The sequence below is a fragment of the Belonocnema kinseyi genome, chromosome 6 (assembly GCF_010883055.1).
Source record: "Belonocnema kinseyi isolate 2016_QV_RU_SX_M_011 chromosome 6, B_treatae_v1, whole genome shotgun sequence".
NCBI classification, from domain to species: domain Eukaryota; kingdom Metazoa; phylum Arthropoda; class Insecta; order Hymenoptera; family Cynipidae; genus Belonocnema; species Belonocnema kinseyi.
In genome coordinates this window covers 60311688-60331520 of record NC_046662.1, presented here as the reverse complement: position 1 = coordinate 60331520, position 19833 = coordinate 60311688, and the positions used below count along the sequence as shown (strand labels likewise).

Here is a 19833-nt window from a genome sequence, read left to right as displayed (position 1 = left end):
GCCTTGGAGGAGATTATGTTGAGAAATAAAAAAAAAAAATTCTTAAAAACGTTGTTTTTCTTGGTCAGGCCGGAAACTTATCAATCCACCCTCGTATATAACTGTATTATAACAATTATATTTTATTCAATACACCCGTAGTCTGCTCTCGCATGACGCGCTGCTGTAAGTCATAAGCCATCTACAAAGAAAAAAATCTGCCCACTTCGCGGGCACATCCTCATCGCTCGCAAGTTTGAGCGCGCCTAGGGCGCTCGGCGGTTGAATCTCGCGCTTCGCGCTCGGATATTCATTCTTTGCATTTGGAATGCTTGAAAAAAACTTTATCAAAAAGATCTCTTTTAGATGACAGTATTAATATGCGTCTTCATGTTCTACTTAATTAAGTATTGTCAAAGATTAAGTTTCTCAAAGCTCTGTAGGCTTTGATGTACACATTCTCAACGTTGACACTCGCGCTCCGCGCTCTATTTCCGACCGATATTTGTAAACAGGTTTTGTTAAATCTTGTTTTTTCTCGTAACTTTCGTCGTTTTTCCACACATTTTTTTTATTATTATTTTTTTTTTCAATGTTATTTTTCACGAATAAAACAAAAAGTACGCGTCCTATCAAGAAGTGATCCTTACGAAATTTTAGATTTTTTTTGGGATTACCAATTTTGTTAATTCATCTTTTTTTGTATCCTACATAGTTTGTCCACAAAATGGAATTTTTTATTTTCCATTATTTTTTGTGCAATCAAAATTTGAATTTTTGAAGAAAATCCAAAAATTTGTTATGATGATCTTGTAGGGCTTTTAAAAAGAAATGGTTTTCTTTTCTTGACTTTTTTTCATATCGTGCGTTTTTTGGCTTCAAATTTTGATTTTCGGTTGATTTAAAAAATTTTGAAAACGTTATATCTCTGAAAATTTTTATTTTATCGAAAAAAGTCATAAGGGTAAATTGTTTGTTCTTTTTAATATTATAAATATCCGTACATAGAATTTTCAAATTCAGAAAAAAGTGGTCTCAAAAATTTTCAAAATGCGCTCACTTTTTGAATTTTTATCAAAAATAGCTTGTTCACGAACTCGTCCTTTCTTTTAGGACCTAAAATAAGTGTGCCAAAGATGGATTTCATTCGCACATGTTTTCGAGAGTTATCGTGTTTACGGACGGCCGGACAGATAGACGCCATCGTGAAAACCTGATTTTCGGATTCAGGGGGTCTCGAAACGTGGAGATCCGTTAAAAAAGTGTGATGTCAAATTTCCGACAACTCTAATACTTTTTCAATCATAAATGATGAGAATGTAAAAAGCATGAAATAATCGAAACAAAATAATTATTTCACTTCATATGATATACTTACGTTAGAAAGTAAACAAAAATCAATAAAATTTCAAAAAAAAAAATTACTTTAAAAATTGCATTTGCACTCACTAAGTGCAGACTGGGTGTTTGAGACCCCACGATTTTCTTACCTCCACTTTCAGCAGCTGCTGCTAGTAGACTGACGTATCTTCAACTGAAGCTAGATGGTGAGACTTACTCAATTTTTTCGAATTAATTATGCTTTATAAGAGTTTGAATATTGCTTGGGGTGTTAGATACCCACAATTCACTTTAAGAACAAAGAATTTTTTTAAAAAATCTTTTCAGACCCTTTAAACCTTTCAATCTTTAAAAATTACTCAAATTTTTCCTCATTTTTTTTTCAAATTCTGAAAATTAAAAAATTGCCTTGAAATTTTTACAGATTCTTCTTTGACAGTTTTAGAAATTGTTTGAAATCTTCTTAATTATTTCTTAAAATTAATTTTTCAAAATAAAAATTCATTTTATTTTTTCGTAGGAACCCAATTTTTTTAATTTTCGTGAAACCTTACAAAATTCTTTAAAAAAAATTGTTACAAGTTATAATTATTTTTTAATCGCTTCAAAACTTCTGAATATCTTTTAAACTTACTCAATTTTTTTCTAAAGTTACGTAATATGGCAAATTTTGCTTGAAGATCTTTTACTCTTTTTAAAAATTTAAAAATCTTTTGTAATCTTTTTTCATTTCCTCTTAGAATTAATTACAAAACAATCATTAAAAATTTTCTCATGAATGTAAAAAATATTTTTTTCATTCCCTTGGTACTCTGCAAAATTCAGTTTAACGAAACCTTTTTTGAATCATGATAAATTAAAAAAATGGTCTCAAAGTCTTCCATATTATATTTTCACACATTTTTTAATCTCATTTAATCTCAAATATTATATAATTATTAAAAAACTTAAAATTTGTAATTGAATTCTTCAAAATAAATATTGCCGAGTATGAAAATTCCCGACAGAAATTTTCTGAATTCTTAAATTTGCGAATTTAATTAAGTAAAAAAATTGTTTTTTAATAAGTATGATTTATTTATTAACAATAAAATAATTAAATATTTGTATCAAAGGAACTTTTTTATTTAATGTTTAAGTTTGTAAATTATTGTTTCAATTTAAAATAACAATAATTGAAAAAAAATAATTTCTAAGGTCCATGTTTTTTCGAATATATATTTATTTATTGAATTTTTATTAAATTATTGTTATTATAAATTCAAACAATAGTTTTTTTAAACTCTGAACATTAAAAAAATGTTTTCTTTGATAAAAATATTAGATTATTTTATTTTTAATAAATAAATAATATTGATTGAAAAAACAATTTTTAAATTGTTTAAATTCGAGAATTTTATAATTTAAAAATTCGGGAAATTAACAATGCCCGATTAATAAAATTTCCGACAGAAAATTGGCGAATAATAAAATATCTAACTCTGTAAACAGTGTAAAAACATTTCTTTGATCTAAATATTTAATTATTCTATTTTTTATAAAAAGATAATATTGATTAAAAAACAATTAAATTTTTTTTATATTCGGAACTTTTATTTTTCAGGATTTTCCAGTTGTCCCTAAAAATTAGATTATTAATTGGTAATATCACTGAAAATCTTGCGATAATTTAAAAACATAATTTTCGTAATGAATAAAAAAATAATAATTTTCATCTTAAGTATTTAAAATGGAACTATAGGATTACCATTTAATGAATTATAAAAATAATCGGTCATTTCCCGATTCGCTAAAGTTTTTCAAGGTTATTGAAATAATTTAAATAATAAACATAATATTGCCAACATAATAATACATTAATTATATTTTTGGTAGAAAATTAATTTTTTGCGGAAAAATTAATATTTTGGTGTTTGAAATTCAACTGAAATCTTTATTGTTTGAAAATTCACTTGTTTTAGCAGAAATTTATTCTCTTTTAGATAAAAATTTAATTATTTGGTTGAAAATCAATTTTCTTTGGTTGGTGATTTAACTGTTTTGTTAGAAATTCATATTTTGTTAGAAATCGCTGCTATTAAATTATTCGTTGAAATTTAATATTTTTTTGTTGAAAATTGAAATAATTAGTTTAAGGCTTAACCACATTGTATATTGATATTTTTTAGTTGGAAGTTCTTCTTTTTGGTAGAAAAAAAATTGCGATAATTTAAAAATATAATATAATTTGAAAAATAAATGTTCGTTTTAGAGTAACAAAGAAAAATTATGGGGCTTAATATTAACTTTAGATAATAAAACCAAGTGTGGTAAGATAATGTTTTTTTTTAAATTTCATTATTTTAAACGAAAGGGAAGAAATTGCAGAATTTAATTTTTTCCGAATTAGAAGAGGAACTCAATGTCCACATTTTTATTGAGTTTAAGGTGGGCTGAATTGGAAGAGATATTTTATAAGTTGCAGATTTTTTCCGAGTTTCAATTAAGAAAATTTTGGGTTTTGATATTTTGTGAATGGAATGGATAATTTTGTATTATTCATATTTTTTATGGAATTGAAAAGTTTGACATTTTTTTCTGAATTGAAACAGGGACATTTTTTAAACATTTCTATTGAGTTGAAAAGCAGAACAGTTTGACTAGTTTTTTTTTTTTTTTAATTGAAAGACGCCATTTTTTTCAAAATTTTTATTGAGCTTTTTTCTGAATTGGAAGAGGGAAATTTTCTTATTTGTATCAATAATAACAACAATTGAAACTTGTAACATTTTCTGGTTGGTAGTGAAGAAATGTTGGGTTTTAAATTTTTTATAAGTTGAAAGAGGCCATTTTTTAAAGAATTTATATCGACTTGAAGGGGGTCAATATTTTTTTCTGAATTGGAAGTCGAAGGCGGGCAAATTTGATATTTTCAAGATGTTTTGTTGAGTTTGAAATGAGTAAATTTTAGTTTTTAATTTTTGTTGAATTGATGGAGGGACATTTTGCGAGCATGCAGTATAATAAATTATTATTATGTTGTCACACTGATGATTATTATTTAAAGTTAATAATGGATCTGCCGTTCATTTTTTCATTCCTATAAAATATCCTATTGAAAATAAAAAGTTGTCGTCTTAAACTCAATAAAAATGCTATAAAAATAAGTCTTTTCCAATTCAGAAAAAAATAAACAAAATTTCGTGCCTTCCAACTCGAAAAAAATATTAAAATAAAAAAATGTCCCTCTTCCAATGAAGAAAAAATTGAAAACCATTAAGAAAAAAATAAACAAATTTCGTTCCTTTCAACTCGACAAAAATAAACAAATGTCCCTCTTCCAATTTAGAAATAATTGAAAACCAATCATTCAGAAAAATAATAAACAAAATTTCGTTCCTTCCAACTGGAAAAAATCTACAAATAAAAAATTTCCCTTTTCCAATTTAGAAAGAATTGAGAAACAATGAAAACCAATCATTCAGAAAAAAAATGAACAAAATTTCGTCCCTTCCAATTCGAAAAAAATTTTTAAATAATCAATTTCCCTTTTCCAATTCAGAAAATATTGAAAAACAATTAAAACAAATCATTCAGAAAAAAATAAACAAAATTTCGTTCCTTCCAACTCGACAAAAATTTTAAAATAAAAAAATTTCCCTCTTCCAATTTAGAAAAAATTGAATATTATTCAGAAAAAAATTAACAAAATTTCGTTCCTTCCAACTTGACAAAAATGTGTAATTAAACAAATTTCCCTCTTTCAATTTAGAAAAAATTAAAAACCAAAATTTTGTCCCTGCCAACTTAATAAAAATGTAACAAAAAATGTCCCTCTTCCAACTAATTCAAAGTTTAAATGAACATTCTGAAATGTTAACGATTGAACGTTATTTCAAACATTTTAGTTACTATTTTTATATTTGATTTATAATTATTAATTTTAAATGAACAGTGAAATATTTCTAAATATTAAAAATTGTTTCTTTTTTTTCTAATTAAAATTATTTTTTTTTAAACTAAAAGAAATTCCAATTTATTTATTTATCAACAATTACGCAATGTTAAACTGAATGATTTCATAATTGAAAAATTTAACAATTGCACTTTAAAAAAAAGTTGAAACCGAACTGAAAGTGGATTTTCCAGCCTCAAAAAATTAAAAATTGAATAATTTTATATATAAACATTCAAAAGTCTTTGCGTGGAAATTTGAATCAACCTTTTTTTAATAACTTCCTGAAGCCTAAAATTTTTAAATACAACTCTACAAATAAAATCTACAAGAATTGGATTTTCTAAATACATCAAATGAATAATACTCCTGTTTTTGGTAATGTTCTTGTTTTTTTTAAAATTAGAAATGCATGCATAAAAATGTCTAGCGTAAGATAACGAAAACGTTGAAAGTCTTAAATAAAAAATAAAAAAATAAAAAAAGTCTTGCGTTTCATGGCGTAATCACATACATAAAGGAATTGACGAAGGTACTTGGCTTAAAATTAATAATCAGAATCATCAACTTTCTAATTCGTAATACTCGTCAGAATCCGAATCATTGTCCGATTCGTGATCCTTGCAGTCAATAACTTCCGACTGGAAATCAATCATAAGATCCTGCTCGAAAAATGCTGGCGAATTATCTATTCTTAAAAGCGGCGATCTATTTTGAAAGTTGTCAATGTCCATGGAAGTTTCTAAAGTACACATTTCTAAAACTGTTTCATTCACTCGGCCCGCAGTCGCATATGCGGCAGCTTGTAGAAAATCGTTGTTGATACTACAGCAGCCAAAACAATTGAGAAATTTCAGATTTGTTGAAATTTCCACCAACAAAATCAGGTTTTCAGTCTTTAATTTTCGACACCATTTACACTCCAACTTCTCGAGGGAATAGAGTCTCCATAAATTTTCTCCCGTCACTTCGTTTGAATTCATTATCAGGCACTGTAGTTGTTTTAGATTTGATAGGGCGTCAAGTACTTTGTCTGTTAATTTGTAGTTATCTGTGAAACAATTACGGTGTGAAAAAATCGGTTTTCAAGAGATTAATTTAAACAAGGGTGGCTCGTTTTAGTCAAGGAACAAAATTCTTGGTCAGTTATTAAAAATAAATAATAATTAATAAAAAAAGAATAATTAAAGCATTCAAAATCTTATAACTGAATATTTTTTTTATTTGAAGTAATTAAAAATGAAATTTAAAATTAAAACACTCAAAGTGGAACTCTTTGAATTTTATAATTTTAAAATTGAAACTTTACAACTTTTTAGTTCAGAATTTTTATATTCAAATGATCTATAATTTACTCGTATGAAATGGAAATTTGTAACACTTTTTAAAGTGAAGAATTTAAAATGAATTTTCCTTCAACTGCAGAATTTTCAATTTTAATTTATCTAAATTGAAGATTTCTCTTTTAAAAAAATGTACAAATGTTCAAAATGATATAATTTTAAGCAATTTTATGTTATAAACATTAAAAATAGAATGCATTTTTTTAAAGCTAACAATTTTCAAATTCGAAATTTAATTATTTTTATGTTAACTCGTTCCAAATTAATAATTATTCAATTGTTATTTTTACATCGAAATCAAATACTTAAAAATTAAAAACGGAACAACATTCCGAATTCTAAGGATTGAACTTGATATCAAACAATTTAGTTACAAATTTGTAAATATTTTAATATTTGATTTATAATTATCAATTTTAAACGAATGGTATAATATTTATAAATAATGAAAAATGTTATTTTTTGCTAAATAAAAAATTTCAAATTTAATGGGTTAAAAGTGGAATATTTTAAACTAAAACAATATTTAAATAGGATTTGAATGGAATAAAAGCAATAAATTATAGATCTATTAATTTTAAACTATTTAAAAGCTTTTAATCTGTAAATTGTTTAATTTTCAATACTCTAAATGAAGTTCTATAAAAAAATCATTAATTTATATTTACAATTGAAGAACTTCAAATGTTATTTATCAAAAATTTACAATTTCAAACGCTTTTATTTTTTAGTTGTTTAAGATGGAGATGATCAGAGTTAGGATTATTTTTTAATCTCCAAAAATTCTCTATCAGTCAATTGGATGGCTCTTAATTTGTCAAAATATTATTGGCCATTAGCAATCCGTTTCCGAAAAAATCCACTTTCTCCACACATTTGTTCTGGGTTAAAATATTGATTAAATTGACATGTAAAATTAGGTAAATATAACATTTTTACACTCTTTTTTAATTTAAAGTTCACCTGTTTCTTCAATATCTTCAATAACTGTTTTATAGAATTTTTTTTTTCTGTTAGAAATCGACACGATTTGTTTAAAAATTAGTCTGCTTTGGTTTAGGATTCAACTATCTTGATTAAAATTCATCTATTTGTGTTGAATTAAACTGTTTTTAATATAAAATAAAACACTTTTTTTGCTAAAATTATTTTTTGCTGTTAATAATACATTTTTTAAATTAAAAATTTAACTATTCCATGTTTGGCTGAAAATTTATCTTCTTCAGTTGAAAATCGAACAATTTGATTAAAACTTCATTTTCTTGGTTGAAAATTGAACTATTTCCCTATAAATTTAGTTTACATGGTAAAAAATTTATGTATTTGTTTGAAAATTTTACCTTTTTGACAGAAAGTGATCTTTTCGGTAGAAAATTTAACTATTTAGTAAAAGATTTATTTTTATAGTTAAAGATTCCTAATTTTAGAATTGATTTCTTTGACTGAAATTTTAACTATGTTGTTGAAAATCCTTTCTTTTTTTTTATTCAATTTCTTTTTATCTGTAAATATAACTATTCCCTTTTTGTGAAAAATGTGTATTTTTTAATAGAAATGTAAGATTTTCGATAAAAATGTAACTATTTAGTTGAATTTTTGTTAGGATTGAAAATTAAATAATTTATGAAAATTTAACTATTCTATTTTGGACTAAAAATTTAACTATTTTATTAAAAATTCGTTTTGTTATTTGGAATTTATTTTTTCAAATTGAAAATTTACCTGTTCTATTTTTGACTAAAAACTTATAAATTTTAGATAAAAATTCATACATTTTGTTGAAAATTGGTCGTTTCAGTTGAAAAATAATTTTTGCTTGAAAATTCATCATTTTGGTTCTAACTTTATTTTTTTCGGTTAAACTTAATTTTTTTAACTGAAATTTTTAGATTTAAATTTTAATTTAGATTACATTTCAATGTGTTAATTGAATTAATTAAATTATTAAACAATATTTTATTAATTTATTACATAACTTATTAAATTTGTAATTAATTTAAATTAAATTTTTTTAAACTATTTCGTTGATTTTTTTTAGGTTTGGAAATTATTATATTTTTTTTACTGAAAATTGATTATATTTTTCATTAAAAATTGAACTATTTCGTTAAAAATTCGTTTTATTTTTGCAACTTTATTTCTTTAGCTGAAAATTTACCTGTTCTATTTCTGGATAAAGCTTATAAATTTTAGTTAAAAATTCATATATTTTGTTGAAAATTGGTCGTTTTAGTAGAAAATTAATTTATTTCTTAAATAACTAATTAAATTTTTAATTAATGTAAATTAAATATAATTTTTTTTTAACTATTTGGTTGACATTTTTTTGTTTGAAAATTACTTTTTTTTACTGAAAATTTAACTTATATTTTAGATTAGAAATTGAACTATTTTGTTGAAAATTTGTTTTGTTTTTCCAACTTTAATTTTCAAACTGAAAATTTACCTCTTCTATTTTTAGTTAAAAATTTATAATTTGTAGTAAAAAATTCATACGTTTTATCAAAATTTGTCGTTTTGGTAAAAAAAATTTTGTTGTTGAAGATTCATAATTTTAGTTTAAAATTCATATATTCGGTTGAAAATTAAACTATTTCATTTTATATTAATTTTTTTAAATTTTAAATGTAAGAATTACATTCTTTTGGTAAAAAATTCACATTTATGGGTTACAAATTCATATTTTTAGGTTACAAACTCATATTTTTAATTTAAAGCATTTCCAACGCTTTTAGTTTTCAATTATTGAAATGTTTTTGATATTCTCATGTAAAACTATGTAAATAGAAAATTCTTTACTCTACTTTTTAGTACAAAATTCACTTTTTTCTCCTTAAATTTAAAACAGTTGAAAATTCAAGAAAAAAAGCGAATTTTGTGTTTTTTTAATAATGCAAAATGTTGTATTTACATAATGTTCATTGATAATTTAATAAATATAAACATTTCAATACAAAAAATTTGTTAATATCATGCGATTGGATAGATTTTTTGGGGGTAAAAATTTGTAAAATTTCCTGTCTAGCAGCCACCCGTTTTAAAGAAATATTTGATAAAAAAAAACAACTGATTTTCAACTTACGGGAAATGTTGAGGAAAGCAATTTTTTTACATCTCTTGGCTATTTCCGCCATCACTTCGTCCGTGAGAATATTGTAATTCCCTCGAACATCGAGTTTTTCAAGATTTTGTAGCTTTCCTATATTTTCCAGTCCCTCGCTGGAAAGAGCCATGTCACCCTCGACACTTTTCAGTTCGAACATCTTGAAAACTCTCAAGTTCTTCATTTGCGAACATATCAAATCGAGATAGTAGTTATTGATACTTTTGCATTTGTTTAAAATGAGCGTGTGCAACTGGCTGAAAGTTTTTAACTAAAAAAAAAAAAACAAAAAAAAACAAAAACAAAAAAAAACAAAGATTCTTGTCTTAAACTTTTCAAAATATAAATAAATTAAAGATAAATAAAGTAACTTACCTCTGATATCCGAATGATGGATTGGTTAAGAATAATTTCCTCGATAGTATCAGCAGGGAATGAGTCGAGATGAATGGAATTGAAGTCGGTGCTAAAATGTTTAAGCTTTTTTGCCTTTTTCAATAATTTAATGATTGTTTCTTCACAAGCCTTGGACTCTCCTTCAATACTGAACACCAATTTTCTCAAATTCCTGCAGCAAGGAATCAAAAATGTAAATGCCTCGGCGGGAACACTCAGGACGGACATGTCGAGAACTTTTAGTTTCTGGCAATTTGCTGCGATAACAACGACTATATTTTCGGAACGATATATTTTTCTTATGCCTTCCACGGACAAATTTAAAGACTGTAAAAATCGTCCACATCGCTCCAAAACAGGCTGAATTACTTCTTGGTCTAAAAGTTGAACTGCCATGTTTCTCCTTGGCCAGCCTCTGTTTGGAGAGTAATCTAATTTTTTAAAAGTGTACCATGATCGTCTGCTCACATACTGCCATCGTTTACAAACTGAAAATTGGAAGTGATCATTACTTTTTTATGTTGAAAATGCAATTTTTTAATTAAAAATTTAACTGCGACTTTATTGAAATAAAACAAAAAATAATTGTTTTAACTGAAAATTCATTTATTCCATTTTTAGGACAAATTTAGCTTTATGGGTTAAGAACTCCACTTTGTGGTTGGAAGTTTAACCTGTTTTGTTTTAAATTGGTATTCGTTGAAATTTTATCAGTTCTAATTCAAAGCGTTTAAAATTGAACAATCTTATTTTGAATTGAAGAAACTCAAATCAAAATAGTTTACGATTAAAATTTCGAGAATATGCCAAGTTAAAAACTTTAAAAATGAAATATTTTCCGATTAAAATTTTGAAAATTCGCTACAAATTGTTTCTGAAGATTATCCTTTTAGTTATAAATTTTATTCTTTGGTTGAAAATTTAATAATTTTCTTAAAAAGGCATCCATTTTCGTTGCAAATTGTTTACAGTTCTTATTTTCATATTTTAGTTTTAGAAAGTGAACTGGAATCTTTTTTGAATGAAAATTTATTTAATTTTTAACACTTTTGTTTTTGTTTAATTCATCGGATTTAGAAGAAGTTCCATCCTTTTTTTAATAAAAATGTGTCTTTTTGATTTTACCAATTCACCTGCTTTAACAGAAATTACTTCTTTCTTGGATAGAAATGCAACTGTTTAGTTGAAAATTCAAAAATTTGGTTAAAGTCATAATATTTTGTAAAAAATTTACTTTTTGTTCAAAAGTATTTTTTTAGAGTTTTTTTATTTTATTTTAGAGTTGAAAAATGAACTGAAATATTTTCTGGATGAAAGTTCCACGTGTAAAAAAATTTATATTTTTTTATTACAAATTCATCTGTTTTAATAAAAAATTATTTTTTTTTTATAAAAATGAAACTCTGTTAGAGAATTTAACTATTTTATTGAAAATTTGTCTTTTTAGATTGAATATTCATATTTTTTTTATAATTCCACTTTTTTTTCGAGTGGAAAAACGTATTTTTTGGGCTTTAAAATTAACCAATTTTGTTAAAAATTAATATTTTTTAAAAATTAATTTTGGTTGAAAATTGAAATATTTCGATGAAAATTGACTTTATTTAGTTAAAAATTTCACTATTTTGTTGGAAATTTATTTTGTTGAGTTGGAAATTCATGTATTTTGTTGAAAATTTGTCTTTTTGTTTGAAAATTCATTTCTTTTTATAATTCCCAATTTTTTTTGTGAAAAATGAATATTTTCGGGTTGTTTTTTTTTTTAAATAACATTTTTATTGTTTTGGTTGAAAATTAAACTATTTCGATAAAAATTTTTTTTTCTAATTCACGCATTATGTTGAAAATTGGACTTTCTGGTGAGAAAATTAATCTTCTTGGATGAGAATTGTGGTTCAAAATTGAACTATTTCGTTTAAAATTCGTCTTTTAAAGTAGAAAATTCTTTTTTTTTTATAATTCCACTGTTTTTTTTTTGTCGAAAATTTGTATTTTTAGGCTTTAAAATTAATGAATTTGATTAGAAATTAACTTTTTCGTTAAAAGCTCATATTTTCAGGTTGAAAACTCAACTGTTTTATACAAATTTCATCTTTTTATCTTCAAAATTCAAATATTTTGGATTACTCTTTATTCTTTATTTACTGAAAAATTTCTCTTAATAGAAAGTTCATATTTTTCCTTTAAAAATGCAACTGTTCACTTTTTAATTAATCTGTTTTTATGGAGAATTCTATAGTATACTATTTTTTTTACAGTGAATTCAACTCATTTGGGTTTAAAAAATATATATTTTTTGTTTTTTGACTTCAAAGTTTATGTTTTATAATTGTAACTTAATGTATTTTTTCTTAGTTGTCTAAATTCATTTTTTTGGTTGATAATTTAAATATTTTTCACCAATTTTTTTTCTTCAAAATTCACTGTTTTAGTTGAAAATTTATATTTTCCGTTGAAAATTCATTTGTTTTGTAGAAGTTTAATTTTTTTTGTTAGAAATCATAGCTTTTAAGTTGAAAATTCGACTATTTTAAATGTTAACTTTTATATTTGTTGTTAAAAATTCATTTTTTAGGATTGAAAATTCCTTTACTCAGATAAATTTTTTTTTGCTAAAAATTAATGTTTTTAACTGGTTGAAAATTGAGCTATTGGCGTAAAAAAATTATTTTTTGGCTGAAGATTCATCGTTTTAGTTAAAAAAGGATTTCCTTAACTAAAAATTAAACTTTTTCCAATTTTTGTCGAAAATTTATCTTTTTTATAGAAATTTTATTCTTTTTTGTTGAGAATTGAACTGATTCGATAAAAATTGATTTTATTCAGTTAAAAATCGCACTATTTTGTAGAAAATTTGTCTTGTAGAGTATAAAATTCATGTATTTTGTTGAAAAGTGAGATTTTTTTGGTAGAAAATCATCTTTACGGTTGTAATTTTAACTAGCTGAAGATTCACCAATTTAGTTAAAAATACATTTTTTTGTTTGAAGATTCGTTTTTAGTTGAAAATTATTTTTTTGCAGTGAAAATTTAACTTTGATTTTTTTTTCGAAAATTTATTTTTCCTTCTTGAAACTTTAACTATTCCGTTAAAAAATTCGATTTGTTTTGCTTGAAATCGATTTGGTTTAAAAATTCATATTTTGGTGTTGAATACTCAACAGTTTTGTGAAAAATTAGTTTATTAAATTGAAAATGTAACTGCCAGTTTTGCTTGAAAATTTATCTTTTTTTCGGTTGCAAATTCAATTATTTTAGTAGAAAATTTATAGTTTTGGGTTGAAAAATCAACTTTTTTTGTTAAAAATTCATATTTTCGGGTTGAAAACTCAACTGACTTGAAAGAAATTCGTCTTTTTGGCTTGAAAATTCAACATTTTCGATGAGATTTTTGTTTTTATTGACTCAAAAATCTTTTCTGGTTCAGAACTCAAATTTTTGGTTAAAAAATTATTTATATTTTTCAAATTGAAATTTCGTATTTTTTGACTGAATTCAACTATTTTGATTTAAAATTAAACTATTTTCTGGTAGAAATAACAACTATTACACTTTCCGTTCAGAATTAATTTTTTAATAGAAAATGCATCACTGATTGAAAATTTAAACTGTATTTTGTTAAAAATTTCCTTTTTTCATGGTTGAAAATTAATAATTTCAACTAAAATTTTAGTTCTTCAATTTTGGTTAAAAATGTATGTATTTTACGTATATCTAAAGTAATTAGTGTATGAGCCCGTATAAAATTGTGTGTTGTTCTTGTCACTAAAAATGTTTAAAATAAATATAGAAATAACACATTTTTTTTGCATTAACATTATTGATTTATTGAACTCCTAGATGTAAGGTTGGGTTTAAACTTTAAAAAAATAGAACAATCAGGGAATTCAGGAAATTTCGAAATGAGGATTTTGTAGGTACACTATAAATCTAAATTTTAACAAAATTACGCACCCCTTTCTATTTGCACCCTCTCACAAATGTTGAGAAACTGAAAAATGTAGTCTAAACAAAAATCGTCGATTTTGCTTATTGGGGCGGAGTCAGCATTCGGAATTTTCACTTTTTTCGAAGACTCTCTTTTCCTAGAGCCGTTTTCTGTCATTTTATGGATATGAGTTTCCATAAAAATGTATGCTCGCAAATGGTTTTGTCTAAAACAAAAATGTTTCACCTATACTGACTATTCTGAAATCGCGAGTGAATATTATCCTATTAATATAACACTCTAAATTGACAAAAAGGGATCAATTTGCGCAAAAGTGCAAAAAATAATTTTTTTTTACCCGAAAACATCATATGGGGAAGTTTATCTAATCAAATTTAATTTATTTGTGGAGCTAAGAACATTTTCGTATTTCCTGTCATAAGAACATAACCTGCAAATTTGGCATTTGAGCTAGATTTGAAATCGGGATGTATTTTATGATATTTTTGTAATTTATGACATGTCACAAGAATCGAGTGACTTTTGACCTTATGGATCGTAAACATTTAATAATTGTGTACTGAAAAATGAACTAACCTCTCACTTCATTAGTACACTTTCCATACGTTTATGGATTTACGTATTATTTGTTGTAAGTAGCCGACACTTGTAGTCCACACACAGTTTCATAGAATCACAGACAACTTTGATAAAAATCATTACATTAAATATACAAGAATGCAGAATTGCAAAATTTGTGGTAACTGCAGATGATGATCAGATATAATTTCAACTGCGCCTGACATGACTGACATATAATACAACGCGCATGCGCTTGCGTTCACTGTAGCGTGCATAATGCATTTTTTCCCTCTTTTTCTAACGAATGAATGGACACAAGGGCAGTGGTGTAGCCCTAAAAGAAAAAGTGGCCTGGGAAAAAAATTATTTTTTTGGTTTCAAATAACGTAAAGCCGACAAATATTGGCCGATTGGGACAAAAAAGATGGTTAACAAAGCTGATAAAATTTCAAAGAAAGTTGTCGAGTCTGATTTTTTATTAAAATTGCTAACTTTGTTACGAAAAAAATTGCAATTTTTTCTATTTGACATCCCTGGTGCACGTCAATAATAGGAAAATTGTTGTAATGGCTAAAAAAAAATCTTAATTTATTAATAAATTTAAGACTTCAAACAAATCCAATAAAAAATACATTATGCGGGCACCTGTCGATCGGAAAATTCTTTTTTTTTTATGACAATTATTTAGTAACATTCATAAATAGTTTATATATATTTTTTCAACCAATTTAATTAAAAAATACATTATTCGGTCATTTTTCGACGGGAAACCTCAATTTTTCATTGTGAGTCCTTTTAAATGAGAACTTTACGATCATTTTTGCAAAATTTATAATTAGTTGATTAAATTGATGTTTTTATAAACATATTTAATTAAAAAATTACAAAATATGGAATATTTCAATTTTTATTTAAAAACCAAAGCTTTCAAAAGTGGCATTTAAATAATTATAAATTGTGTAAAGAAGGAATATAGACTAAAATGAAATAAGTAACTCTTTAAATTCATAAATTAGATCAAGGAATTCAGAAAATACTATTAATTGCTGATATTACAAGATAATAAATTGATTAAACAAAAAAATATAATATAAATAAAATGATATAAATATAATAAAGAAAATAATTTTTGAAAGCACGAAAACACCTAGAAGAACTAGGGCAGCTCCAGAAAATTATTCGGAGAGGACGATTGTGAATTGTATTCAACGATTGTATGTGAAGGGGGGGGGGGGGGGGGGGGGGGGGGGGGGGGGGGGGGGGCTCTGTCAACGATTTTAAAGAATTTTTCAAAGTGAATATAATAAGGGGATAAATTGCAATTTGTTTAAATTTCTCTATATACAATTATATAAAACAGGCGAATATTTAAAAAAATTAAGTTATTTGCAACCTCAAACTGCATTGGAATTTTTTTAAACTTACGACTCTAACACAACGATAAAATAGTAATTTGTGTTTTTATAAATTATTATTTTTGCGCAATTTGAAATAAACGTACATGGAGGGCCTAAAAGAGATAAGCTTTGAAATAAGTGCGTCTCGAAATAAACAAGAGTTCACTGCACTCTGAAGTATCTACAAAAGAATAAATAGTTTGATTTATTTAAATTCCATACTTGGGTTTTTGCCAAGATTTCGGGTCCCGGCCCACTATGGGATGTCAGTTACACGTTGATGGTCCAAATTGTCAGGAACGCCAAAAACACAGTGTTTCAATTGAATACAATGTTTATTTAAGATATAAATCGTTAGCTAGACAAAGAGCTAGTGTCAATGATAAGAGCGAGACGAGCGGGCGACAGGAACTTACTTTTTTTTTGTGCCATCATCTCTTTTTTTTTAGCCATCATCTCTTTGAGCCATCCCGCGGCAGTCATCAATAATGTGCTCCATGGATTCGTTGGTATCTCCACATAATCGGCACCCGTCAACCATGTTTTGATGTAACACGTGTTTGCGATAATTCCTGGTGCTGACAACCTTGTTCTGTATTGCAATGACAAATCTTTCCGTCTCTGAATACAGAACACCCTTTCTTAGTCAAATATTGGATGCCTCACTATCTACTTCATGTTGATGTAACGTTTTGGGTTTCCCGCTTTTGATAGCTTTCTGCCTCTATTGTATTTATAATTCCACTATGGTTTATACGCTGATATTCAAGGCCCTATTTGAGGAAAAATTTAAGAGCGTGTAGTCAGGATCCGCTTTACAGATGGTGCTGTAAAGCGCAACATTTCGTTAGCTGTTAAAATAGGCTCGCAACTGTATAACTTGTGACTCACACAGTTTTTTGACATCTATAAAGCCCCTACCCCTAAATGTCGTGGTAGAACTACCCTTTCAATCACTGAATTTCTGTGGTGCATTCGGTGCTTCGTCATTTCTACGCGAACAATTCTGTTAAACTTTTCAAGGTCGGTGTGAGACCATTTTTTGATCCCGAAGGAGTACGTGAGGACAGGGATGGCAAACGTGTTGATTGCCCTGATTTTGTTTGTCGAGTTGAGAAAACTCTTCATAATCAATCTAAGTCTCATAGTGAAGGCAGTCGTTAAGCTTGTCTTAACTATCGTATATTGAATAGCCTTGCATTCAAGAATACTCACTGTACTGCATTTGTCTACTCCGAAATTCATGTAGATATCATTTGAAAACTGCTTTGTGACATCAATCACCTGCTGCAGTTTCTGGGCTGAACTAGCGTACAGCTTTAGTTCATCCAAGTATAGAAGATGAGTTACTTGATGACGATCCTCATTATCATGAATTCTGAACCCATGAGACATGCTGTTTAGTGTTTTGAACCACGGTGCACTGATGGAGTCTCTTTGAAACATACTCGTCGTAAATCGTATTGATCTAGTTATCCTTGGTTCTCCATGATCAAAATACTTGATTCTTGTATCCCAGAGCCTCATCGCATGACTTAAACAGTCAGTAATGCGTGGGCAGATTTTGTAAAGTTTTAAGACTTCAAGCAAATAGTCATGCGGCATGGAAGGGAAGGCTTGCTTGTATCCAATGTATGCCATGTGTGAGTTCCTTTGATGCTTACGAGCTTGAGTCATGGCAACATCATTTGTAGGGACTAGATCTTTACAGTCTCGCGAGTTTTTAGAACATCCTTTTTGTTCTTGTGTAAGGATGTCATTCTGGTCGCAATGAGAATATACCTTATCTGCAATGATAGCTGTAAGACATTTATAAATTGTTGGAAGACAGGCTATCGTTAGAAGTTTAGGTGGATTTTGAGCATCTGGGTTTTTAGGTAACATATGCATAGTACCCTGGAGCATAAAGCCTGGCATCAGATCTGGATGTTCATTACTTGCACTTTTCAAGGCCGCTGAAACATCACAGCTTTAGATGTTTGTCAGCTGCAATTCAGGACTATTGCTTGGCCTTGCTTTCTCCAGTTCGAACCACTCAGTGTCTATATTGCATCTGTTCATTATTCCCCAATCACCCGACCAGTAGTTAGTCATATCTTCCAATTAAGGGACTTCGGTGTCAGGCTGATTATTTTGCTTTACACTCAGATCACGATAGAAGCTTCTTTCATCAGTCTGAAAGTTTCGATTTTGTTGCCTTCGTGCACTACTTTTCTTGTACCGACGTAGTCTGGCAGTAAGAACATCAAGTCTCTGCCGTTGGGTGTCCATAATCTCATCAAATATTGCTGGTGTTAAAGTCTCGATGTGCCGAGGGTAAATGATTTTAGTAACATGGTTTATCAGTTTTCTGGTTCTATTTCCTTTTTTATATTGAGTTAAACGACCCAATTTGCAACTTACTTTGCTGACTTCCATATCCAACCTGATATTCCATGGTGGGTCTCGATCCCTTACTGGGACAACAAATGCATTTGCAGGCCTAGTTCTGAGGCCCAACGTTCTAACGGTTGCCACAGCTGCACAGTATACAAGAGTTTGCACCTCTTACACAGTTTGTGTTACGTTCAAATACGTGGGTAAAATCATGATGTTGAGGTGTTTTATTAGTGCACGTAGATCATTTGTGGTGTTCATTTTGGGCAGAGAATGCCCTAGTGTTGGTTGTACATATCTGAACTCTAGTAAAGCATGACCAAAATTCCTTTGAAGGTGCTGTAGTTTTTCTGGGATTTTGCTATCCAACATCATCCTTATTAATATCCGGATGTGGCGCTAATAGATCGGGTACATGATGATTATTATCCCTACCACCTTTGCCTTCAGCTTCAATGAAGTCTTCGTTGTCCACATCTTCAAAGGCGAGTTCATCAACAGGAAGCTGCTGTTCCACTTCCACTTTGATAGCAACTCTTTCAACAGCTGAAAATAATCTGTTTACAGATATTGAGCGTTTTTTATGTTTCAGATTCTGCTCATTTATCTTTGTGGCTAGCTCTGGGTATTTAAGTAAGAAGAGTCTATGATGTTCTCTCCTTACACTTTGCCCACATTTCTCTGCCAAAAAATAAAGGCGCATAACATCTCTGTTCATATCGTATGTCCATTTTCGTAGCATTTTTGGTTGCTGAACCCCTGCCTCTGCCTCTGGTTATATAAGGCCATCCACCTCTGAATGATGTGGTGGTGTTGGATCATCGATAGGTTGAAGAAGAACATCAACTGTCCCTGCTTGACTGTATGACGCGGCTTCCTCTAACGGATGTTCATTGCTGTCGTTTTTCCACGCCAAATCAACCTGTTGGTTAATCTCCATTGCTCGGTATTCTGTGATGTATAGATTAGTCCTGATATCCTTCACCTTAGCGATAAAATCTCTTAATGCGTCTTTCTGTATATTAGGATACTTTGCACCAAATTTCGTTCCAAAATTGTATCCTTTTCCATTTTCGTTTCAAACTTCGCACTTTCGTTAGAGACGCACCAATTCCTCTTTTATTATGGTATCCCACTTGATGCTCTACGACGGTATTTCTTTCGACGTGTTTGGCTGCAAATAGCTAGCGCTAGCCAAAGCATCCTCAGCTGGCAGAGTTGATGGTCCACTGCTTACCGTTTGTCGCAGATGTTCTTTCTGGACGGCTGTTTGATTAGTGAGATTTGCCTGACCATCTCGTAGCTCACGATCGCCACCATCCCGCATGCTGTGGCATGCCGCAACTCCTCTCATAGGCGAGCGGCAAACCCCCAAAAAGTCGCTTAGAAACACGAAAGTGTGACCAGATTCTTACAACAGGCTAGAAATGGTCTATCTTTATGTTTTCGAGGGT

The 19833-nt window shown here is 27.8% G+C and overlaps 1 protein-coding gene across 2 annotated transcripts; it reads right to left on the bottom strand.

The window, feature by feature from the left end:
- Positions 1-5520: 5520 nt before the first annotated feature.
- Positions 5521-14828, bottom strand: LOC117174713 (F-box protein SKIP2-like). Of its 2 annotated transcripts, none has more exons than XM_033364025.1 (5): positions 14622-14828; positions 14051-14250; positions 10076-10584; positions 9680-9971; positions 5521-6305 (listed from the first exon to the last, which is right to left on the bottom strand). In XM_033364025.1, the coding sequence occupies exons 2-5, from the start codon at positions 14220-14222 to the stop codon at positions 5818-5820; spliced, it is 1461 nt and encodes a 486-aa protein (XP_033219916.1). In that variant the 5' UTR covers positions 14223-14250; positions 14622-14828; the 3' UTR covers positions 5521-5817. The 2 variants fall into 2 exon arrangements, with proteins under 2 accessions (XP_033219916.1, XP_033219917.1); XM_033364026.1 differs by having other exon boundaries at positions 9680-9878.
- Positions 14829-19833: the final 5005 nt, after the last annotated feature.

Coding starts and splice junctions, on each gene's coding strand:
- LOC117174713 (XM_033364025.1), bottom strand. CDS start 14,222: ATGGAAACTCATATCCATAAAATGACAGAAAACGGCTCTAGGAAAAGA. Junction 10,585..14,050: donor GAGGGTGCAAATAGAAAGGG/GTGCGTAATTTT, acceptor TCCAATTTTCAG/TTTGTAAACGATGGCAGTAT. Junction 6,306..9,679: donor TGCTTTCCTCAACATTTCCC/GTAAGTTGAAAA, acceptor ATTGTTTCACAG/ATAACTACAAATTAACAGAC.